Source organism: Podarcis liolepis, assembly GCF_965112155.1.
Source record: "Podarcis liolepis genome assembly, chromosome: 6".
NCBI classification, from domain to species: Eukaryota; Metazoa; Chordata; class Lepidosauria; order Squamata; family Lacertidae; genus Podarcis; species Podarcis liolepis.
In genome coordinates this window covers 39,712,473-39,735,519 of record NC_139559.1, presented here as the reverse complement: position 1 = coordinate 39,735,519, position 23,047 = coordinate 39,712,473, and the positions used below count along the sequence as shown (strand labels likewise).

At 41.1% G+C, this 23,047-nt stretch overlaps 1 protein-coding gene across 4 annotated transcripts; it reads right to left on the bottom strand.

The window, feature by feature from the left end:
• Positions 1–5,956: 5,956 nt before the first annotated feature.
• Positions 5,957–23,047, bottom strand: LOC310709373 (specifically androgen-regulated gene protein). 4 transcript variants are annotated; one of them, XM_083508932.1, is made up of 4 exons: positions 22,982–23,047; positions 11,288–11,444; positions 8,914–9,088; positions 5,957–8,230 (listed from the first exon to the last, which is right to left on the bottom strand). In XM_083508932.1, exons 2-4 carry the CDS (start codon positions 11,399–11,401, stop codon positions 6,816–6,818), a joined length of 1,704 nt encoding a protein of 567 aa, XP_083365058.1. In that variant the 5' UTR covers positions 11,402–11,444; positions 22,982–23,047; the 3' UTR covers positions 5,957–6,815. The 4 variants fall into 4 exon arrangements, with proteins under 4 accessions (XP_083365058.1, XP_083365056.1, XP_083365057.1 ...); XM_083508930.1 differs by having other exon boundaries at positions 22,876–22,998; XM_083508931.1 differs by lacking the exon at positions 22,982–23,047 and adding an exon at positions 22,671–22,813.

Sequence of the window (23,047 nt, the reverse complement as noted above, 5' to 3'; positions counted from 1 at the left end):
ATTGTGTTCTGCTGAGCTGTGATATGAACTGGAGAATGCATCCTTAAAATAAACGAAGTATTTATATTTCATTGTTAGCTTCCTTGAGCATCCGCTGGAAAGGCAGAACATAGATAGTAAATATCTTCCAAACAGATTTGATACGTTGGAGAGAAATACAGAACAAACAAAAGGAAAACCCCAGGAATGCTATCCTGAGGATGTCAGATAAATGTGCTGGCATAAATCTGTTTGTGAAAACAAAGCAAAATATATTAAGCAGACAAGTTTATGGTAAGCTTTAAGGATAACACACACACACACACACTACAATTCACAGAAAATCTGGTACACCAGGGCTGATCCAAGATATTTTGCTGCCTGAAGCAAATGACAAAATCCCTTGCCATTCCCCACTCCATGTACAGCTCTCCTCACTGGTTCGGTGGCTGAATCTTACTTTAACACTGGCAATGGAATAGCACCCTCCACTACACAAGTTGCCCCTGCTAGTTTAAGGTGTGCATGACAGGCTGTGTGACACACACAGCTGTGATTCCCAACAGAAAGGGGGAATCCAAAGAGCTCAGGAGGAAAGGCCTGGGAGGCTGCTGCCCCCTCCCCAGTAACCTGAGGAGATTGCCTCACTCTGCATAATAATAAGGATGGCCCCAAGGTGAACCTAAATCTATTTGAAACTAGAAATAACAAGGCAAAGCTCTGTGTGATCCCTTGTTTTCAAAATATGCGGTTGAATATCGCATAATTCCCAAAAGCAACTTCAGCAGAGTCTATAAAATACAATATTTTATTTTATTTTATTCTTAACTGTATATACACATGGTCAGAAAATGCTACAGAATTGCTTTTGATAAGGTGGATAGGTTTGTGTGTTTTCACTACATCTTGGGGCGGGGGGTGGGGAATAAGTATGGTTTGGTAAGAACTCCACACAGGAACTGTAGTATTTTCCAGCTAATTCCAGTTGGAAACTTGCTTTTGTCAGTTTTTCTGTTGAAGTTCAAACTGCAAATACTGGCCATTTCTCACACCTACCACCTGCAGAGCACCTGTCCGAGATCAAATCCCTGCAGGCAAATTGTCCATTCATGAAACAAAGTAACAACAAATCCAGATATTAATACACTAGACATAAATATTCTTTTGTAATCTTACTGACTACTTGTTCACAATTATCAGGCTGAACTGAACCCCTCACATCAGTATCAACAAATAAACTAAATGGGTGAAGAACTGCATTTCCCCATTTTCTCAGAAGTCAAAATATTTTGTAATATTCTTCCAAGAGAATTATAGACCTGAAGAAGATTTGCAAACTGGGCAAGTGTGCATACTACATGGGAACAAAAGTGCACATATAAACAGGTTTTTCTCCCTCTGCAGTTCCTTTTCATTTTGTCATTGTTACTTGCTGCTTAAGTTAAAAAATGTTTATTCCCCACAGTCCTAACAATCTCCCATCTCCTCATAGACTGAAGATCTGTGGGTGGCAGTAGGAGGGTGATGATTAAAATACACTCTAAGGATGGCTGCAGCGCTGGCTCATCCAATAGGCAGACTAAGAACATGCTTATATCCCCCCCCCCCCCCAAAAAAAGCACATCATAGGAACAGCCAGAATTGTGTTTGACTTCCCTACTGTTTTATTTTAGAGTTTAGTATTGTTTTATTTTTAATAATATATGAGTGGCACCATAATCTTTGCAGCGCACAGGGCCTCTAAAAGCTTAATCCAACCCAGGGTGGTTGGAATAAGTTATTTATTTACAAAAAATATTTATATACCGCTGTATCATAAAAATGTGCCACAGTGGTTTGCAACAATATAAAACCATAAAGGTTAAAGACAAAAAAATTGAAAAACATATTGCACATCCTACATTGCTGCAATTTGTGAACTTGAACTTTGAACCAGTACTGACTGCATTGTGTGAAATGGCAATGTCGGAATGGGTTTATCATAAACAAACATTTAAAGCATTACAGTAATCAAAGCAAATAAGGTCAATCAACATACTAAAATGCAAAACTGCATAAAACCTAAAGAACCTGCTTTTAAAATCTCACCAGTTCCAGGCTTGTTGAAATTTTGATTTGACTTGCATACAGTATTTAAAATGAATGAGACTCAAGCCTCTACGGACTGTTAAATATTGGGTTCAGAACTTTTCGGCACAGCCTGAACCCTGAGCATGGTACATACTTTCCAGTGGCCTTGTACTAGGCATGTGTTGCATAACATCACAGCTATGCCAAGAACAAAGCCTGCCACATTAAATAGATCCCTTGTAGTAGAAGGTCACATGCATGGGCCTGTCAGGATACAAACTCCAGGATTAGGGAGCTGTCGCTGCTTGCAAAGCTGATCCATCATTCTCCATCTGCCTTTTCCACCACTAAATACGAAAGTATGGCATTCATGTGGAAGAGAAAGAAACTACACACAAATAACTTTCCCAAACTTCATCACCAGATTCATTTTAGAGATTTGCATGTCTGTGAATAGAATCAACCATCTACCCACATATTACTTGTCTCATCTCCCCTGCAATCTCTTAAACTAGGGGCAGCACCGCTCACAGTTTAAGAGGCTACTATAGCAGGGAAATACCGTATTTTTCACTCTATAAGACGCACCAGACCACAAGACGCACCTAGTTATTGGAGGAGGAAAACAAGGAAAAAAATATTCTGAATCTCAGAAGCCAGAACAGCAAGAGGGATCGCTGCGCAGTGAAAGCAGCAATCCCTCTTGCTGTTCTGGCTTCTGGGATAGCCGCGCAGCCTGCATTCGCTCCATAAGACGCACACACATTTCCCTCCTTAGGGAAAAAGTGAGTCTTATAGAGCAAAAAATATGGTATGTGTGTGGAGCAGGCATAACTGATTCATTTTAGACATACTTCCACTTTGGCAGGGACCAGTGCACATTTCCTGTTAGGGCTATGAAAGATCCCCACCCAAAAACCTGGGGAATTCCTGTAGGCCATACTGAGCCAAAAGGCCCTAAGGGCTGACTGCAAACAGGGCAGCTTCCTATGGTCCAATTGCATACGTGTCTGTATGCCACTGATTAATCGTCTGATTTCAATTAACATTCATTTACCTTTGCAAGTTCATCTGCTATTTATTTTCAACTATGACATTTCCAATACGATTATTAAAGATGATCTGCAATTTCTAATTAGCTCTAGTGTCGTAGTACTTTTAAAGTTACTTAAGGCAGTTTAATGACAGAACTACATGCATATGTAAGAGCTAGAATATACTTTACTGGAACCATAACAATAATTGGTTTAAATTAGCATTGTAAACACCAGCAAGCTACTACCAGTGTTTGTACAAAGGATATGTGGCAACTTGCATACATGATTTTGAATTAGGCCATTATAAACATAGTTATTTTATTAGCACACAAATGTGATGAAAAAACTTCCAAAGTCAGGGCACAATCAAAAATGTCACCCACTGCTGGCATGGCTGTGGGGAGCCATCGCCACATCTTTAATCCAGCTGCTGAAATTGGCCATTGCATGAGCTGGGGAAGGGGAGAGGGCAATTGGATCTGATCCCTGTGCCAGCTGCAGGCGGGTGCAGAGATCAGGTCTGGAGCAGGCCCAATGCCACTGGGTGATGGCAGTGAGACTACTCAGGATTGTAAGAGATCCAAAGGTGTCTTGGTTCTGCCTCTCCCTGCCCTCAGAACCCCATTTCGGGGCTTTCTGCTTGTGAGCCTCCCACCCACTTGCACATTCAATCGACCTAAGGGGGAGGTGGATGCTGGACGGCTTTCTGGACCACTCCATCTATAGCAGATGGCAAGAGGCCAGCTCAGCTGAGCAGAGGGATACATCTATTCAATTCAAAAACCCTTCCAGCCTGTCATAAAGTCGGGCGGGGGGCAGGTTGGGAATGTTTGAATGGTTTTGCCAATATAATAGCAAATATCAGTTCTGGTTAAGTGTAATAGTCAACTGCAAAATTTATAGAAGGCCAAGTGAAACAAAAGTTCCAGCTTACACTCCAAGCCAAAAAAAAAAAAAAATGTTATGTAAGCAGGAATTAGTTGCATTTTCAAAATCAACAAGACTTCTTTCTACATGTTTAGTTAAGGATTTTGGTGGCAGTTATTTAACAGGAGCCACACCCAAAGTTCCACTCTAAAATGGATTTTTACTTCCTTTAATGTCAGAAACAAATTGGCATGAGAAAATTTGCACTTTAAAAACAACAACAGGAAGGCATCAAAGTCCAATACAAAAGTTCACCCAACCATTAAAATTGACATAAGTTAAATTACTATCCTGGGAACACAAGCAATTTTGAGTTGACATTTGTAGATTTGAAGCATATTTAGGGTAGATAGGAGAATGCCCCTGGCAAGTTCCTGTCAGGAATTGCCTCTAACCCCATCCCCCATGAGTCAGTTATAAAAACATTTCACCCATATTTTTGAAGTGATTTTAACAAGTTGACTTTGTCATATGTTCAGACTAGTCATTTTACTTTCTTCACATGTCTTTGTATTATTCACAGTTGGTTGAGTGAGGTCCTGCCAACTTGCAGTTCAGAGGTATATTGAGCTGGACATAAATTTGGCTCCCTGCTGCAAAGTGATGCGAATTGGCTTTGAGGAGACTGCTAATGCCTATAGTCTTGTAGCATCACCAATTTAACAAATATAGGAGAGTAGAAATCTGTTCATGGAGTCTCTGGTTCTACAGTTCAAAATCCTGGGGCAGAGCTGGTAGCAGGTGGCAGTAAAATAAAGCCAAGCTACAGATCAGACTTTAAATCAGTTAGCCACAGAATAACTTTTAGAATACAAGTATGCTGTTAGCTTCTTCATGCAACTTCATCTAGAACAGGGATAGTAAACCTTTTTATACCTACTGCCCACTAATGCATCTTTCTTGATGGCAAAATTTCCTTACCGCCTAACATTGATCGATGGAAGGAGGATTCAGCTTGTGCCGTAGAACCCCCTACCACCTACCTAGAATCCTGAAACACCCACTAGTGGGTGGTAAGGACCAGGTTGACAACCCCTGATCTAGAACAACAGCATACAGTACCAACAAAATGAATGGGTTAGGTGTTTTGTGTGCACTCAGTAATATCTGGATGAGAGTTTCTAATAATTAAAAAAGAATTGTGTTACAATGTTTAGTGTTGAACTAAGATACTGTACATTTTCATTTTCTCTCTAATTTCTTATGGTATTCAACTCCTGAGATGGGAAAGCATGAGAGAGGGAAAGAAAACAGAACTGTTGCACAAGAGCACTTGGATTTTACAAAAGAACACTTTTTAAATCATAGTGGATGATCGGCTCCCAAGCTCTTTTGATGTGTTCCCCACCACCACATAAATACTACAGTTGAGCTGGTTCAAAGCCAAAAATCCATCCTTCCCCTATAGATTGGAGACCTGCTGAGCTGCCAAATACTGTGGTACCTCAGTTTACGAACTTAATCCGTTCTGGAAGTCCGTTCTTAAACCGAAACCATTCTTAAACTGAGGCGTGCTTTCCCTAATGAGGCCTCCCACCGCCAGTGCCCTTCCACCATTCAGATTCCATTCTTAGACTGAGGTAAAGTTGCAAACCAGGACACAACTTCCAGTTTTGGGGAGTTCATAAACTGAATAGTTCATAAACAGGGCTGTTCTTAAACTGAGGTACCACTGTATGCTGGGGTTCCCCAACAAACGAGTTGGTGGGAAAGGGTCACTTGCTCTAATACTGTGGTGCTAAATACAGTAGGTTTAAATTCAGCTCATTATTATTAAAGAACCTGTAATGTTTGAGCCACAAACCTTTCCAGAGATAGCAGTGATTTTATGCAACTATGCTTACTTTCAAGGTTATGGTTAAATTTTGTGTTTCCCACAGACCAGTTCTCCCTACTCCACTTTACTATTTTAACATGTTTTACTAACCAAATAAAATCCAAAGTTTCCTCCATATAAAATAGTTTATTTTTCAGTTTTTAATGCAATTTTCCTTCTAGAATACTGCATGATTTTCAATGAGCATACAATAGTAATTTGTTCACATAAGCAGATACAACAAACTACCATCAACCAGATCAATTCTAGTTCTAGTATTCGTTTGCTTTTAATCAAATTCTAGCCAGTCATTTTGAAGACATGTTGGAGGTGAATTGGCAAGTACTTCTTATCATTCATGAACTTGACACTTAAGATTCATATCCGATGCATTCTTGCCAGTTTATTAAATATCTAGCGCATGCGTCATCTCAGTGGATATAAACAGGCCTCCTGATTCCACCAGCTACACTGTGTGCAGCAGATTATCAGGCCCAGAGTTTTAAAAAGGAACCAAAAAACATTATTGCAACTCAATCTTAACCAACGATTTCTAGCCATATGGCTGTCGTCACGTTACAAGACCTATGAGTTCATAGTTTGGCATAGTAATTACAACTTAGATCTTTGAGAGTTCCCCCTTCCAGTTAACCACATACTTATTACATAGTCATACATTCATACATACATACATACATACATGCATAATCATACTTTTATACACTATATACAACACCCTAAGATCCTATAAAGGTGGTGGCAGATGTAAATGGCAGAATTAATCCTCCTCTACAGAAGTGTTAGTTCTCGTGCAGACAGCTGAAGCCAGTGCTGGTTAATCCATCAAGAATGTCTACAGACTAGACAAGACCTTCATCCTATGCTGCAATTCCTCCCATTTTAGCTGAAGAAGCGGAGGGAGCAAGCAAGTATACTCATTATCCACAACTGAACACACAGTTTTTGTACTAATCAAATGATTTGGCTTACTCCTTCAATAGACCAAGTTTTTTCAAAGCCTCCTTTCTATGCTCCTCTGTGGCCCCCTTAGGGGTGATCTTTACACTGACACATGGTGGCCTGGGCAGCTTAGAGGGGGGCTGAAGTGGATAAGATCGTCGTTTGTCGCTTTTTTCCAACTCAGCATTATGCATCTTGTTTTCCTTCAGATCAACAAAGTCTTTCCCCGTGCCAAGGGAAGCTGGGCGTGGCCGGCTACTGCGAAGAAAGTTTGGAGTGATCTTGTCAAAAAACGACATTTTGCCAAGTGAACCACTGTTCTTAATATTCTGGTCCTCGCTCCCAGAAGAGATGCAATTGCTCAAACCGACACCTGAACGCTCCAGTGTTTTGGATTTTACATTGACTTGCTTGACAGCTGCAAGGTTGATATCCACTGGGTAGATTTCTTTCCCACCAACCTGGTTGTGCTGTTCATCAGACTTCTTATCAGAGGTGACATTATCCATATTTACATTCTCCCTGCTGCTTGTCCTGGGAGTTTCTCTTGGAATTGAGTAAGGTGTGGTTTTGATCACATGATCATCGGGATCTTTTTCTTGATCTAGTGGGAGACCCAGTTTCTTAAGAGCTTCTCTCCTGGCTCTCCCCTGTTCATTTTGGATTGAATGAACTTTTTCCATGGAAAAATCACCAGTTGCAGCTCTGGGCCTGCCGTTTGATGGAGCCAGAACCTTTATCTTGTGACTGGGATCCACATTGAGTGACACAGCATTACCTTTGCTGGTTTTAAGGATAATATTGGGAGGCAGTTTCCTGGGTTTGGGGGCAGTGGGAGGACCTTGCTTGAAGTTGGGATCTAGGGCAGGTTCTTCTAGTGTAGGTTTTTGATAATTTTCTTGAGCAGCAGTAATTTGTTCAGAAATCTTCTTGCTACTTTTAGGAGAGAGAGGTTTCGGAATGGCTTCTTTCCCAATTACTACCCCCATCTTATCTAGTGAAAGTTCCGTCTGGGTAGCTGCAGCCCCATATCCCTCCACTACATCAACATTCCTCTTATTTTCATAGTGAGGTGTCCCACTTGGCTCTTGCCCACTTCTAGGATGACTCCTCCGCTGGTCCTGGAAAGGTTCAGGGGGTGGGATGACTATAGATTCCAAGTTAGATGGCTTTAACTGGGAGCTCATTTTAGGCTTGTCATTTGGTATGTCCGCTGGCTCGTGCTTAGGAGACCCCCATGAAGTCTGGCATTTCAGAGAATCAGCAACATTAGACCCTGTTGCTTCAGCAAGGGAATCCTTGGGAGCACTTTTTACGCTGATGTTCCTTGGAAAGATATGGTGACCTGGATTTGGGGTGACAACAGGAACAGAGCCAGAAAGACATTTTTTGCTCTTTGGTTCAATTTTGTTGCGCTTTCCTAGATTTTCATGATCCAGCTCTACAATATTGGGAGTGGGGATAAAAAGGAACAAAAGAAGGAGAAGTAAGTATTGTTCTTACAATCTTACTATCACAAAACCTCAACAAAGAGAAAGAGGAGAAGAGCAAACCCAAGTCCTTAAATTATTTGCCTTACCACAAAAGGATGAATTAAAAACAAAATACTAACTGTATCAAAGTGATATTTTAACAAATCCCACACATGGTATTTATTAGATTAAAAGCTCAGGGAGTAACAGAGAATATGTCTGTCTGTCTGTCTGTCTGTCTGTCTGTCTGTCTGTCTGTTTCTATGGTGGGGATGTGTGCTTGTAACCAAACTGGAACTGGATTTAGAGGTTAGGAAATGTCTTTGGTTTTTCCACAGCATAAGTGCATTGCCTTGAACCATAATACTTTAAGTTACCAACCTAAAGCGATAACTCAAGGTCATTATGGCTACTTTTAGTTGTTCAAAGGAGCTAAAATGAATGTGTGCTTTTTAGCATCCAAGCTACTAGATCTACCCCTAAATTTTGTGCTCTTAATAGAACATGCATGTGAAACACTTTTTCCACATGGAACTCTACAGTTCTGAAACTAGTTCTGTGCTTTGTTTCCTCACCACCACCTAGACTGAGCCAGGAATGATGCTTCAGCTGAAACATTCCTGTTAAAGAATCACAAGAGAACTCAGCTTACCTTTAGGAACATCTCTCATAGGCCACGTCCGTGGTTGCTTAGAAGACTCAGCTGTCTCTGCCTCATCAGTAGAAACTCCGCTGTCTCCTTCAGTATCCAGAGAATCTAGTGTTTCTTCAAGGAACATAAGACATTCTTTCTCCGCCACTGATAGATAGTCATAGCCACTGTCACTCTTCAAGACAAAAAACAAAACCCTGAGCAACATGAACAAGGAGACATAAAAGCTCAAAAAGAATTATCCTCATCTCAAATTTATTACCTTCCATAAAGACTTAATTACTGCAGTGAATTTGCAAGAATTTGGTCTGTCAGTAAGCCTACAAAGGAGCACTACCTAATCTTTATAACCAAGGTCAACACCACCATTATTGTTCTCCCTTTTTTGTTCTCCCGCTGAGACCACATAAGAAAGACCCACATTGGTTCCCAGTATGTTTCTAGGCACAATTCAAAGTGTTGGTGCTGACCTTTAAAACCCTAAATGGCCTCAGTATACCTGAAGGAGCGTCCCCACTCCCATAGTTCAGCCCGGACACTGAGATCCAGCACTGAGGGCCATCTGGCAGTTCCCTCAGTGCGATAAGTGAGGTTACAGGGAACCAGGCAGAGGGTCTTCTCGGTAGTGGCACCCACCCTGTGGAACACCCACCCACCAGACGTCAAAGGAAAAAACAACTACCAGACTTTTAGGAGACATCTGAAGGCAGCCCTGTTTAAGGTAAAGGTAAAGGGACCCCTGACCATTAGGTCCAGTCGCGGACGACTCTGGGGTTGCGGCGCTCATCTCACTTTACTGGCCGAGGGAGCCAGCGTACAGCTTCCAGGTCATGTGGCCAGCATGACTAAGCCGCTTCTGGCGAACCAGAGCAGCGTACGGAAACGCCATTTACCTTTCCACCGCAGTGGCACCTATTTATTTAATGTCAATGTCCCAGCTGATATACCCAAATGGTAATAAGATAAAAATCTGACATAGGAAGAGTTGGATTCCCTTGCTTTTTCTAGGATGAGGCCATGTGGGAGTTTTTGCAAGGTACAGGTTTATTACGACAACAAGGTAGAGGCCCCACAATAATTGAACTACCCTGCTCATCGTTATTAATTAAATGCACAAGTTCACTTCTAGTGTTCAACAGAAGGAATGGAAGTTCAATTCATAACTGTAATTTACATAGCTGTCAACTTTTCCCTTTTCTTGCAAGGAATCCTATTCGGAATAAGGGAATTTCCCTTAAAAAAAAGGAAATGTTGACAGCTATGGTAATTTGTGGTTAGTAAATCTCTACAAATTACAGTTAGCAAATATCTAGTAAGCTTCAAGTCAGACAGGAAATAGTTTACCTGGTCTCATCACTCACTGGACAGAAATCCACTCCACCCCACAGGTTACAGAATGACAGTGCTAAACTTGGAGTGAAGCTGTGTTAAACTTTAGTGAAACATATCACAGAAGTTTGTATTTACACAAACTTGGCTAAGGCTCACCACAGTGCACTCTCCATCACCATCTCTTCAATATGGCATTATTATTCTTCTTCAATGGACTAGGCATTGGGAAACTGCAACTACAGCAGCTCCAAAACATTTCTAGTGGAAGTACCGCCATTCAGTTGTCATTCAAATTTTAATATTCTCAGCAGGTTGACTGAGGGAAACTCCTCCACATAGGTGCTTGGAGAAGCCTCACATCCTAAGGGCAAGTTCATACATTCATGACCATCACTCAAATAATTTAACACCAAGGGCTCATCCACACAGTGCTTTCTAGGTACATGTTCATGCTTGCAAGCTCTGTGTCTGAGCGCTTTAATTTCCGCCCCCTCTCGTTGCTTTCTCAAGGAAAACCTGCTATTTATGCTGCATTGAAACAAGTGGCAATTTGGGTTTTCTGTGGATTTCCGTTTGCTTCAATTCAGCGGTAAAGAACAGGTTTTCACAGAGAAAGTGCTGGGGGAAATAGAAAAGGACTCGGTCACTGAGCATGAAAGCACAGACCCCTGCCTAGAAACAGCACACAAGGAAGTGACCTAAGTGACAATCAAGTCAAACACTTGCCTCAAAAATTAGTTGCCCCAAACAATATGCTTATCCCTGTGTATCCCATCAGCCTAATTCAGCGTATCAGAGATTATGGTAGTTGTAGTACAACTACAGGTTCCCCATCCCTACAATACAAAGCCTTAGCTTGCAAGTAATTCTGATTTTTTTAAAAAAATTAGTTGAAAACTTTAGCCCAAGGTTAAGATGGTGCTTTATCTTTTATATTTCTTAAATGTTTTAGCAGTTGGATATTTTATTTAGGGCTATAGACCTGTCTGAACGTTCTGAAATTATGTGGAACAGAAAAATAAATTGAATTAAATTAATATACCTTTCCAGACAAGCTGGAGTCGTTGCTGATCATACTGTCACAACTGCCTGCACTGTGAACAATTGCTCTGGGTTCTGGGTCAGCTGTCCTTATCCACAAATCCTTTTTAGGCATATCACTAGTCAGGCAAGGGAGCAGTAAGTATGACGGAGGAACTCTGGAGAGGAAACATAAGAAGAAGCCATAAACATATATCACAACTTCAGAACATACTCAAAAACAGATTACTGCTGCAGAAATCCTGCCGGTTGCTGCATATGAATATCATTTTTCAAGGATTTCAACTCATTTATACCTTGCTGCTTTTACACACATGGCAGCTTACAACAAGATATAAAGCAATGCCCAAATTCGCAAGCCTTGGGATCCAATAAAGTCAATACACTTGACTTAGTGGTACTTTCCCTTCACCATGATACATTGCTATAATAATCAATCAATTATTGGAAGCAGTGTCCTCAGGGCCACCAACAAACAGGTAGAAGGGGTAGGAGTTTGTGGGTTGCCAACCCCCCCACCCCCACCCCAGCCCAGCTTTCATCCTTTTTTAGTAGCATAAGAATGTCAATCAGACATTTATGAAGAAAATTAGAGCAGAAAATGTGACTCAGCAGGCAGCACTGTTGCTAAGGACACTTCATCACTGTTGCTAAGCAACTGGAGGAAAAAATATTGATGCCCACGCCTGGGACTCAAGAGGGGCCCCTCCTAGAGCAGCAGAAGCTAAGAAGAAGAGGATACTGGGGTGTGTTTGTTAAAGCACTTTCCTCATGCCCACATTATTTCATTCATTCAGTGTGCTGCCTTTATAGAATAAAACAAAATGGGCTTGGTTCAGTATATGTTACTTAGAAGTAACTCCCTTGAAATAAATGAGGCTTCCTCCTACTGAGGAAAAAGATATGTGATATTGCAGTTGTTACCCTGCTCTGCTTTTCCACACCCCACAAACAATCACTACTGGTCTGCTTGTCGTCGCTGGGCTGTTCTTTATTCATATACAGTAATAATCTTTGCCTTGGCTTTTGACATCTGAGGTGTGTTTTTAAGACCTATCCTATCGCTGTGGCAGTGATCTATGTTAACATTTTTAACATCAACTTTTAAATTGTTGTAACCTGTTCTGGGACCTGTTGCTGAAGTGCAGCCAATCAAAATAAACAATACTAATACAAAAATACAAAAAGAATCAGCAAATAAAGCAAACAAACAAAATTAAACACCTTACAACTGCAGCGAGTTAAAATTCCTATACACTGTACTTTTAACATAATAGTTTTTTGAAAAAATCAAGGCAAAATGTTTTGCGCACAACTGATAAAAGTTGCAGCCATTTTAAACCCACTTCTGTCTATGCATAGCTCTCACTCACACACCCTACCTTTCAGGAATAAATAAAAATAAATACTCTGGGCAGAATTATGATTTATTACTAGCAACCTTGTGCCCAGCATTGCTTGGGAATTCTAAGGATTGGTTCACACCAGTGTTTAATGTGTATTTGCAGCTCATTTTGTCTCTAATTATTATTATTTTTGCATTGTCTATATGATGCCTCCTTATCCAAATGGCAGCCCACACCTTTTCCCACTAAATTTGAATTTTCCTAATCAATGGATAATCCAGTAAAGAAAGAAAATACAAGTTAAAATAGTATGTGACCAGACTGTGGATCCAATGAAGTGCATTGTGTGGGCAGGTTGTTTTACATGACTGGTGACATTTCACTGGGTGCTGCCTGCCACACTTCCTACTTCCATTTTGTTTCCATCTGCCCAAAGAAAAGCTGCTGAAGGCACATTCACATTTTAACAGTATTTTTTTTAAAAAACCCAATTATTTTGGCCAGAAGTGCTTTTGCTTGAAACAGCTGTATTAAAAATAAAAATAAAACTTGTCCTTTCAGGTACAAGAGGTGGGAAAGGAAATAAAGGCAAGGAAGTGACCGTCTTTCATGCCACTGTCTCCAAATCCTTGCTTGACTTGGAGCCACACACATTACTGAAGGGGCGGTGGCGGCGGTGGCATTCACTGTTTTGTGCACATCTGGTACATCAGAAAACCTGTATATAAAAAATTAAAACGTGCACATGTACAGGTAACAAATATCTGTGCAAATATCCACAACAGACTTCAGGTTTCCTGACTTGGAGCAACACATACATTTTAAAAATAGTGCCTTTTGTACAAATTTGGCACACTGGAAAACTTGTATTTCAGAAATTTATGAAGTGTGTGCATGGGTAAGTAAATAGAATCATAGAATCATAGAGTTGGAATAGACCACAAGGGCCATCGAGTCCAACCCCCTGCCAAGCAGGAAACACCATCAGAGCACTCCTGACATATGGTTGTCAAGCCTCTGCTTAAAGACCTCCAAAGAAGGAGACTCCACCACACTCCTTGGCAGCAAATTCCACTGTCAAACAGCTCTTACTGTCAGGAAGTTCTTCCTAATGTTTAGGTGGAATCTTCTTTCTTGTAGTTTGGATCCATTGCTCCATGTCCGCTTCTCTGGAGCAGCAGAAAACAACCTTTCTCCCTCCTCTATGTGACATCCTTTTATATATTTGAACATGGCTATCATATCACCCCTTAACCTCCTGCATACAAATACCTGCATACATGCCCACAATGGACCTCAGGTTTCCAGAACCTATGATGAGTTAGGAAGTACTAACTGAGAGCAGGGAACACCAGCACAATATTGTGAATACATTCATTCAATCAAACAAACACCACCTACTAGTGCAGACAGAAAATAGTAAGAGGTTTTGAAAGCACTCGTGTGGATGACAACAAACAAGCATGCACATGCAGAAGTTGGCCCATGTCCACATTAACCCCTAAAGTGATCAGCAATATAAAACTAGCATATCAGAAAGGTTTTGAAATCAGTGGTTAAAAATTCAGTTCAGTCCACCATCTTGATTCAAAATGCTATCTAAATGTACTTGAACACAGACGAAAACCTGCTCTTTGATCTCAGGAATCATTACACAAAATGTGGTTACAATATCTTAAGGAGGTGTCCAAATACACAGTGAACAAACATTTTTCCAAACTACATAGTAAGTATTTTTAAGTCATGTCACATATTTCACAAAAAGTGACTCACAATGTTAAAAAACTAGCAGGTAAATAAAGTATAAAAACAAGACTAGCTGGAACAAAACAAGAGTCATACAGCAAGAATAGCTATTAAAAGCAATTTGCTCTTTCGTATGGTTTTTCTTATAGCACTTCTTGCACATCCATTGCTGTCACAAATCCCAACATCATTTGGAAATGCCATGTTGACAAAATCAGTTTCTCTTTCTGCTTTTTAGCACATTTTTATACATTCCTGTTGCTGTTTCAGTGCAGAATTGGATCAATCCCAAGCCTTTTTAAGGGGTTCTCTTTCTTTATGTAATAAGAGGAGGGGGCGGAGAGACTAGCAAGTCCTGCCCCTTCCAGCACATCCCCCTCCTGTTCTCTGCTGGTTAAGGCTTGCTGCACGTTCTCAAACCCCAACAAGCACTGCAGAAATGGCCCATGCCCACATATATCTGGCTAGAGAGATGGAATCTTACTCTGGATTGTTGAAGACCCTGCTGAAGTCCCCACAGAAGCTACCTCTGAAATGAGTTCTCATCTTGGAGTTTAAGACCACTTCCTCCTGTACACAGCTTCTAGCTTGTGTGCCTTAAATGGTAGAAGAGACCGTTTCGAGTTACGGTACCTCTCTCAGTCAAGAGAGAAGGCATTAGCCGAGACCAATGCTTCACCAAACTGTAGACATTTTGCTTGCCAGACAGAATACACTCCTCCTATCTTCATCCACCACCACATGCTGTTCTAGATGTTCTCCCAATGCCACACACACCCCTTGCTGACTGGGTTGAGGGTGCGAGTGGAGGGAGGAGAGGAAGAAATCCCTGTTGCATCAGTGGAGCTCATTGCTCCCACTAGCGCAGCTATGTCGTTGAATCTATCCCTATGACCGGATGTAACCCTTGTAATGAAAGAAAGGCTCTATGTTTCTCCAAGCCTATAGAAGTTCAGCCTCAGGACAACAGAAGACCTGCATGCAGGAAATGCACTACATTAAAGCACCAGCTTTCTTTGCACAGGAGCACATTCCTTCGGAATGACAAGGAGAGCAAAGGATGACATTTCACAATATCATATCCCTTTATTATTACTCCTAATGCTGACTCTGCCTATGAACCAGCAACGCTGCAAAGTCACAGATTAACTTTAAATAATGCAAGGTTGTCACAGGCTCTATGGGCAACCTGCCTATTTACTTAGGGCAGAGGCCAGGGTGTGCATTTCCCTACCTGGCACATACCTCACATTCCTTATGTGAAGGAGAATGCCTTAAAGGGACAGGCCACACACATCTGGTAGGACAGGGGTCTCTTAGAAAAGGCCCGTCCCGACAGCCCCTTCCCACATTCCCGCTTTAAAGCTATAGTGCACAATGAGTGGTGTGGGATGAGTTGGAGGACATCTAAGCAGGTGTCTTTCACCCCTACTAGGGATGGAGAAATCTGCCAGTTTAAGATTTGCATTTTTCCAGTGTTAAGTTCAGTCCATCACATTTTCACACCTGACCGTGATTTTTTTTAAAAAAAAATCTTAGAAGTGTTCATTATCATTTTATTCCACATTTTGCCCAATGTGCACACTTTTGTAAGCAATTTTACCTAACGGAATGTATTTTTGTATGTTATTTTCACTATCGTGAGCGTTTTCATGTACATTTCCCCATAATATATGCAAAATTCTGAATCTTTTGAAAGAAAGTTGACTTTTGGTTCACATTTTGTTTTGGTGAAATATAAATTAGGTACAATTATGGAATTGTAGAGTTGGAAGGGACCCTGAGGGTCATCTAGTCCAACCCCCTGCAATGCAGGAACATGCAGCTTGTCCCATACCAGGATCAAAGCTGAAACCTTGATGTAATCAGCACCACACTCTAACCAACTAGATGCACATTTAAGCATACACTGAAATGACTTTCTTCCCCATCCCTCATCCCTACACACATATACGAGAGGTCACTGAAAGAGGCCAGCTGCTCTGGTGCCACTGATATAAAATTAACAGCAACAACATATGTCTGATTCCTTACCCACCTGTCACCATAAGGTTCCAGGGAGGATTACAGCAATTTAAAAATACAATATTAAAAACAATTAAAAACAAATTATAGTCACAATAATAGGGTGGATCCTAATAATATATATCTCATATATATTCTCAGGTCACGTACCAGAGGCCAAGGTACAATGGAGACTACACAAGGAATGTGTCAGATACACTTCTGTGGGAAGAGAATTCCAAAACTTTGTGGTGGCCACCAAAAGTGCCCTCTCCCAGGCCACCACGCACAAATTTCTGAGGGTGGTGGAACTACCAATGTGAGGCCCAGATGAAAACTGCAGCTGTTTTAAAACAGAGGTTGATACATAGGGGACTAGTGGGGGATTAAGCTGACTGCAGTGTGTGGAATTTAGGGCATGTCCGGAAATTCTACACTGGTTACAAAAGGCAATATTGACTACACCCCAGCTAAGCTTCAAAATCGTATTAAAGCTTCAAAATCATATTAAAGGGCAACTGAGGGGGTAGGGGTATGATGGACAGGTGGCATTTACAAATCAGAACATTCATCGGTTCATGTGAAATTTGTGCAAAGTTTGCCTCAAGGTGATACAACATCCGCTGTTTATTGAGCCTTCATTCCAATTTGTTTGCGCAGTTCATAAAACTTCACTTTGAGTTATTGTTGTCCCACACTTCCGAGTGCACGTCCTCATTTTTTAAATAGACTTTTTCTTTTATGGTGTGTATAAACACTTCCTTATATACTGCTTTTCCTCCAGGGAGCTTGAGTATGTGGTTTGGCTATACTTTATCCTCACAATAACCCTGTGACGTTAGCCTGTGATAAGATCACCCACCAAGTGTGCTTCATAGCTAAGTGAATGCCTTTCCAGTCCTAGTCATTTAGCTTAACTTATACTAACAAAGACCTGATTGGACAGAAATAATACAACCATAGAAATACAATGGCTATATTCACATCAACCTCAATACAGCCTCATGGTATCATCCTCTATGTCACATACTGTCTTATATTTCCCACAGTCTTGAGACTCAAATTCACCACGTGCTGGTATGCCCCCTCTTCTCATATATTGTCTCCTCCTTCACAGTTTGCTGCGACAGAGCCAACTGTGATTATACCTAATCAGAATTGCTTCAAAGCTATGATTTACAAACCTTCACCAAACACATTTAAAGCCTTTTAATCCTAGTTTGGTCCTAATGCAAATCCTACAGAAAGGGAAAAGCACACCTCTGGTTAACCTTGAAGCCCTCTGCCCCATATTGTTTTATGTCAAACAGCCCTGGCCACAGCCCTCATGTTCCCCAGCTTCCCCCTCAAAAAGTTTAGAGTTACATACTAAGGCAACTCTACACACTGAAGCCATTCATGTTTCACCCTGATGCTTGACTCGCACCCAATCCCCTCTGCCTTCTGTCCTTCCAAAATAAATAGACATAAGCCCTAGTCCATAGACACTGAGTCTCTTTGTGTGTGAACCTCCAGGCTGATCCGCAAGGTCAGATTTGAATCTTCAAGCTACAGATCCAAGCCATGATCCAACAGCCAAGCTATGTGAGAGGCACCCTACAGCTTCTGTTGAAGCAGCTACTGGACTTGCCTAAGACTATGCTACAAAATCAGTGGCAGAAGCCAAGAGTGTCACCCATCTTTTCCCACCACTCCCTCCCCATGCTTCATTCAGTACATGAAGCCATTCTGCCTTGTGAGGATGTGGTCACAAGCTTTCTAACCAGAAAGACATGTTTCCAGCTCCACCCCTCTGCCTGTCACATTCTGTAAAGTCATCCAGCAAGAGATGGGAAGACTACTCCCTCTTAACAAGGATAACTAGTATTTAAAGCTCAGCAGCACTGAAAAGCTTCTTTTCAAAATGCAGGCATGTCAGTTCCATTCGTAAAAAGGCGCTAGAACATCACAGGGTGTGTTCATTCAAACTGCAAAAATCAGCGTGATCAAGGGTGCTATCACGTCAGCGAATCATCTTATATAATAAACAGGAAACTCTCAAAGATTGCGGTGCACGTGTGCCAATCATAATATTTACAGTTTTCACATGGGAGACTGAATGCCTTCCATTATTCCTCAGCCTTGGCCATGCCCTTGATGCCACATACATAAGCAACGATCTAGAAAGGGGGCAGTCCCTGCCTCACTTCCCATCTCATCTTCCTTAGGTTAGGAAGGACCTTTATGAACTCTGCTTGGGGAAAATAAGCTATCTTGTGTTGTACAAAATCCAGCAACAGGTTTCATTCACATCACGGCATTGTACACAGAGATTAAATCAAGACAAAATCCCACGGCCTCCTATCAAAGACAGCAATTTCTCCACTCGAGTTACCGTATTTTTCTGTGTATAAGACTAGATTTTCCCCCCTTAAAAATAATGTCAAAAATTAGGGGGCATCTTATACACGGATACATCTGCCCCCCCCATTTTCTTAAATCTGAGTCCCCCAAAATAGGGGGTGTCTTATACATCGGGGAATCTTATAGATGGAAAAATATGGTACTCTGCTTGTGTTCCAGTACACAGTATTTGTGACGAAGTTGGATAAGAGAGTGACTAACAGGTATTTAGCAACACCACCATCATCAGTGCAGAATGTTCAGTATGGACAAAAGGAAAGTTGCTCAGACACAGATACACATACATCTTACCTTTGCTTTAACAGGATGAACACTGTTGTTTTGTGAAATAGTTTTTCATAGCCATCAATTATACCATTTACTTTCAAGTGTATAAGGAGGCAACCATGACAAGAGAGTTACAGGGCTGGCCCAATACATTTTAGCACCTGAGGTGAACTACAAAATGGCACCACCACCCCTTCCCCCAGGGAAGAATGGGTGAGTGAAAGTCTACATCAGGAACAAGGGGGGAAATAAACATCTACATCTGAATCTGCTGCCCCTGTGGATCCTGTCACCTAAGACAATTGCCTCACCTTGCCTCCTGAGTGGGCCAGTCCTGCAGAGTTATTTCATTAGGAGGATGCCTCATAGTAAGAAAATGTAGGGGGGGGGGAGAGAGACTCTCATCACATTGGATCAACAATGATCACAAAAGAAGATGTGTAAAAAGCAGTCTTCTGACTTCTGTTACTAAGAGGAACAAACATGTGTCCAATATGATATTAAAGGGTTTGGTGCACTGAATAAGCAGCCAAGAAAATTACAACCTAACTTGCCCAAGACTGTATATTACTACTTAAAATTTTGATCCCTAGCATCACAATTAAGCAGCTGAACCTGGAAGGACAGTTGAGTAATCCAGAGCCTGGATATTCAAAAGGCTTTAGAAGCTAACAAAGGTGTAGTTAAAGCTCTAAAATCTGAGATATTAAATATTAACTCACAACCTGGAGCCACAGTTCACTGATAGCGATTATGAACATAGGACACAGCAGTAAAATGTTTTCTTGCTGCATTGCCACTTATTCTTAAGGAAATGAAACCAGGGTGTGCCCAATACCTGATATTGTTATGAGTTTGAGGGAGAGGAAATAGGCTGTAGGTGAGATCCTTGTAACCCCTTGTAACCCCTTGATCCAGCAAGTGTTAAAACATAAGCCAGGTCAGCTAGATGAGGTGATAGCCTGGGTGATGGGCCATTAAGGGAAAAACAAAGGAAAGGGGCAATTGAGTTTAGAGTTGAGTTGCAGTGATGTGGGCCAGATTTCAAGCAGCAAGCTGGGAGGAGAGAGAGAGAGAGAGAGAGAGAGAGAGAGAGAGAGAGAGAGAGCAATGTTTGATGTCTGTTTGAATCCAAGGCTGTGGATATGGGAGAAACAAGATCCTTTTGGGTGTTGATGCTATGATAGGCTCAGGTTGTATACATGTGCAAATAAACCATATATCATAAAGGCACCACAGTCTCCGCTATGCCTCATTCCCAAAAGGAAACATAACCCCTGGGTAAGCACCTAGAATCCCTGTAATCATGCCCCACTCGGAGATTAGGGTGGTGTGAAACAATATCAACAACGCATATCATATATGAGCCAACTGAAGGAGGCAGGCATTTTCGATTCTTGACCTTCAGCTACAGTGGAGTCCCTGTAGGCTCTGGGCCCACAAAACATATGTTTACCATCATGTAGTGAAACGGGTACCAACACTGTGGAGGGAGCAGAGGGAATGGGCAACAGCCAGCTCTCAGAAGGGAAGCAATGAGTGAGGCAGCTGTACCCACTACCACCTCAATTTAAAGGGGGTAGGAATATGGATTTGAATCCAAATTGCTTCTTGCAAACTGAGAAGACAAGCCCCATTGGAGTTCCCAATGAGGAACTACCTGCTGGATCCGATCCTAGCGGGACTCCCTGTCAGCATCTATCCCTTCAAGTTCTCAATTGTGCCTTTGTAGCTGCAGCTGTATCTGTCCCGCACTGACATCACCTATGACATCGTTTGTGGGGAAGGTCCTCACTGGCCAAACTGGGACTCTCGTGGGCCAAATTATGTCACGGAGCAGACATTCCCCACTGCTATTTTATATCATAGGCATTAGAAACAAACAGCCCTCGGTACATGTAGTACTGCTGATTACTTTTTAGACAGAGGCAAAATACTTGGGTCTACAAGATCAGATGGTCTCCTCTATAACTAGTTGCTTTTTAAACTATAAGAAGATTAAGTACTAGGTCCTACAATCTGGAAGGTAAAGTCCTTCCACCAAGGGGCATTATAAATATGGTTTATTGTCACAAGTGACGTTAAACGCCAGCTCAGGTCCTTCATTTGATGATTAGCTGCAAGTGGATTTTAATAGTGTAAAATGAAAGTCTCATCCAAATCCCTCCTCCTTTCTACAACCTTTCTACAACCAACCTATTTATTGTATGTGCACTGTTACATTTCGTTTAATGTATATTTTAATTAATGTTATTGTGTATTTTAAGTATAGTAGTAAGCTGCTTAGATTTTGGCATATAAGTGGATACAACAATCAATCAATCAGTCAGATGAAGCAGTGCACATTATTGGAATTTAGCATGCATCGGGACAAATACCAAGAGTCAATTACTATCTCTTTTCCCTGTTAGATCATTTCATGGTCCCCTCAAGTAGAGGTTACTTTAATTTCTTTTATAGTATTTTCTTGGGGGATATAGGCTTGCTCCAGTTTTTAATCTAGCACACAGAGCTTAGCTGACTGACTGATACATTGCCCAAGAATACCCTGCAAATGAAACTCAGTGACTCCATTGAAGAATTTAGATTTTGTTTTTAAATACCGTATTTTTCACTCTATAAGACGCACCAGACCATAAGACACACCTAGTTTTTGGAAGAGGAAAACAAGAAAAAAAAATATTCTGAATCTCAGAAGCCAGAACAGCAAGAGGGATTGCTGCACAGCGAAAGCAGCGACCCCTCTTCCTGTTCTGGCTTCTGGGATAGTTGTGCAGCCTGCATTCGCCCCATAAGACGCACACACATTTCCCCTTACTTTTTAGGAGGGAAAAAGTGAGTCTTATAGAGCAAAAAATACGGTAAGCTTTGGTGACATGTATTCTTATGTATTAAAAACCAACAGAATTAAAGAGAGTTGCCAGTTCACTAAAAAAAAATATGCTACTTTGAATGCATCTGCATGGACTAATGCTATTCTGCATCCCATTGGCCAAACCACATCAGAATAAGAGACAGAACGTGTCAAACATACATGCACAAGCACCTTGACCCTGGAGACCCATCCACTTCTACCTACACAAAAGACTCTTTAATCATTACCCTTACAGTACCAGAGCTGCACAATCCTAGTTTTCCAGTTTCAAATTACAAGCAGGCATAGTTCTGCATGTTTACCTACATTTAACTGATAAGGAGCACATTTCCACCCCCATCTCATGTTAAAAACAATTTCCATCCAAGTCTCTGAAGATTTATTAAAATAATTTAAATGATTGCAAAACTTAAAGTAAGCTTATTTTCCCATAAGTGTGATAATTATATATATATATATAGAGAGAGAGAGTATAATGTATAAAATATAATATATATATAATATATTATATATTATAGAGAGAGAGCATTTATGCTTGGTTGCATCTTCCAGATTTTTTGAAAGGAAGCTGCTTTTCTTACTATATATTTTCATTGTTAATAAGCCTGAACAGAAGCCATGAAAGAGACAAACATTTGTCATTCACAGATTTACAGATTAAAAGTCATTTTAAAAGCAACTAAGCTACCAACAGAATTCCCCCTAAAATCTATCAGGAAAGGTTTGCAACATGCATGGATTACCTTCACTAGGAAACTCGAGACTTTCCATAATCCTTTACGAGCCCAAAAATTTCAGTAGGAACAACGGCAAGAAAGATAGCACGAAACAGGGGAAGCGTATAAGCAAGACTGGACAAGCCAGCTATCTGGTCGGCTATTTGTATCTAAATCCAGGAACACTCCTTTTCCGCCTAAGCAAACATAGTTTAGTTAGAGTTTAACTCACCTTTACTAGGAAATAAAAACAATTCCAGCTACTCTGCTATGAAATGACACGACCAAACAGGCTATACCACCTTCTCTGTTCTCTTCTTGACCTCCTACTGACTTACCTAGACAGGTAAATTCCTCCTCTGTCTTCCTCACTCCACCCTACTTCTGACTCTCAACCAATCATG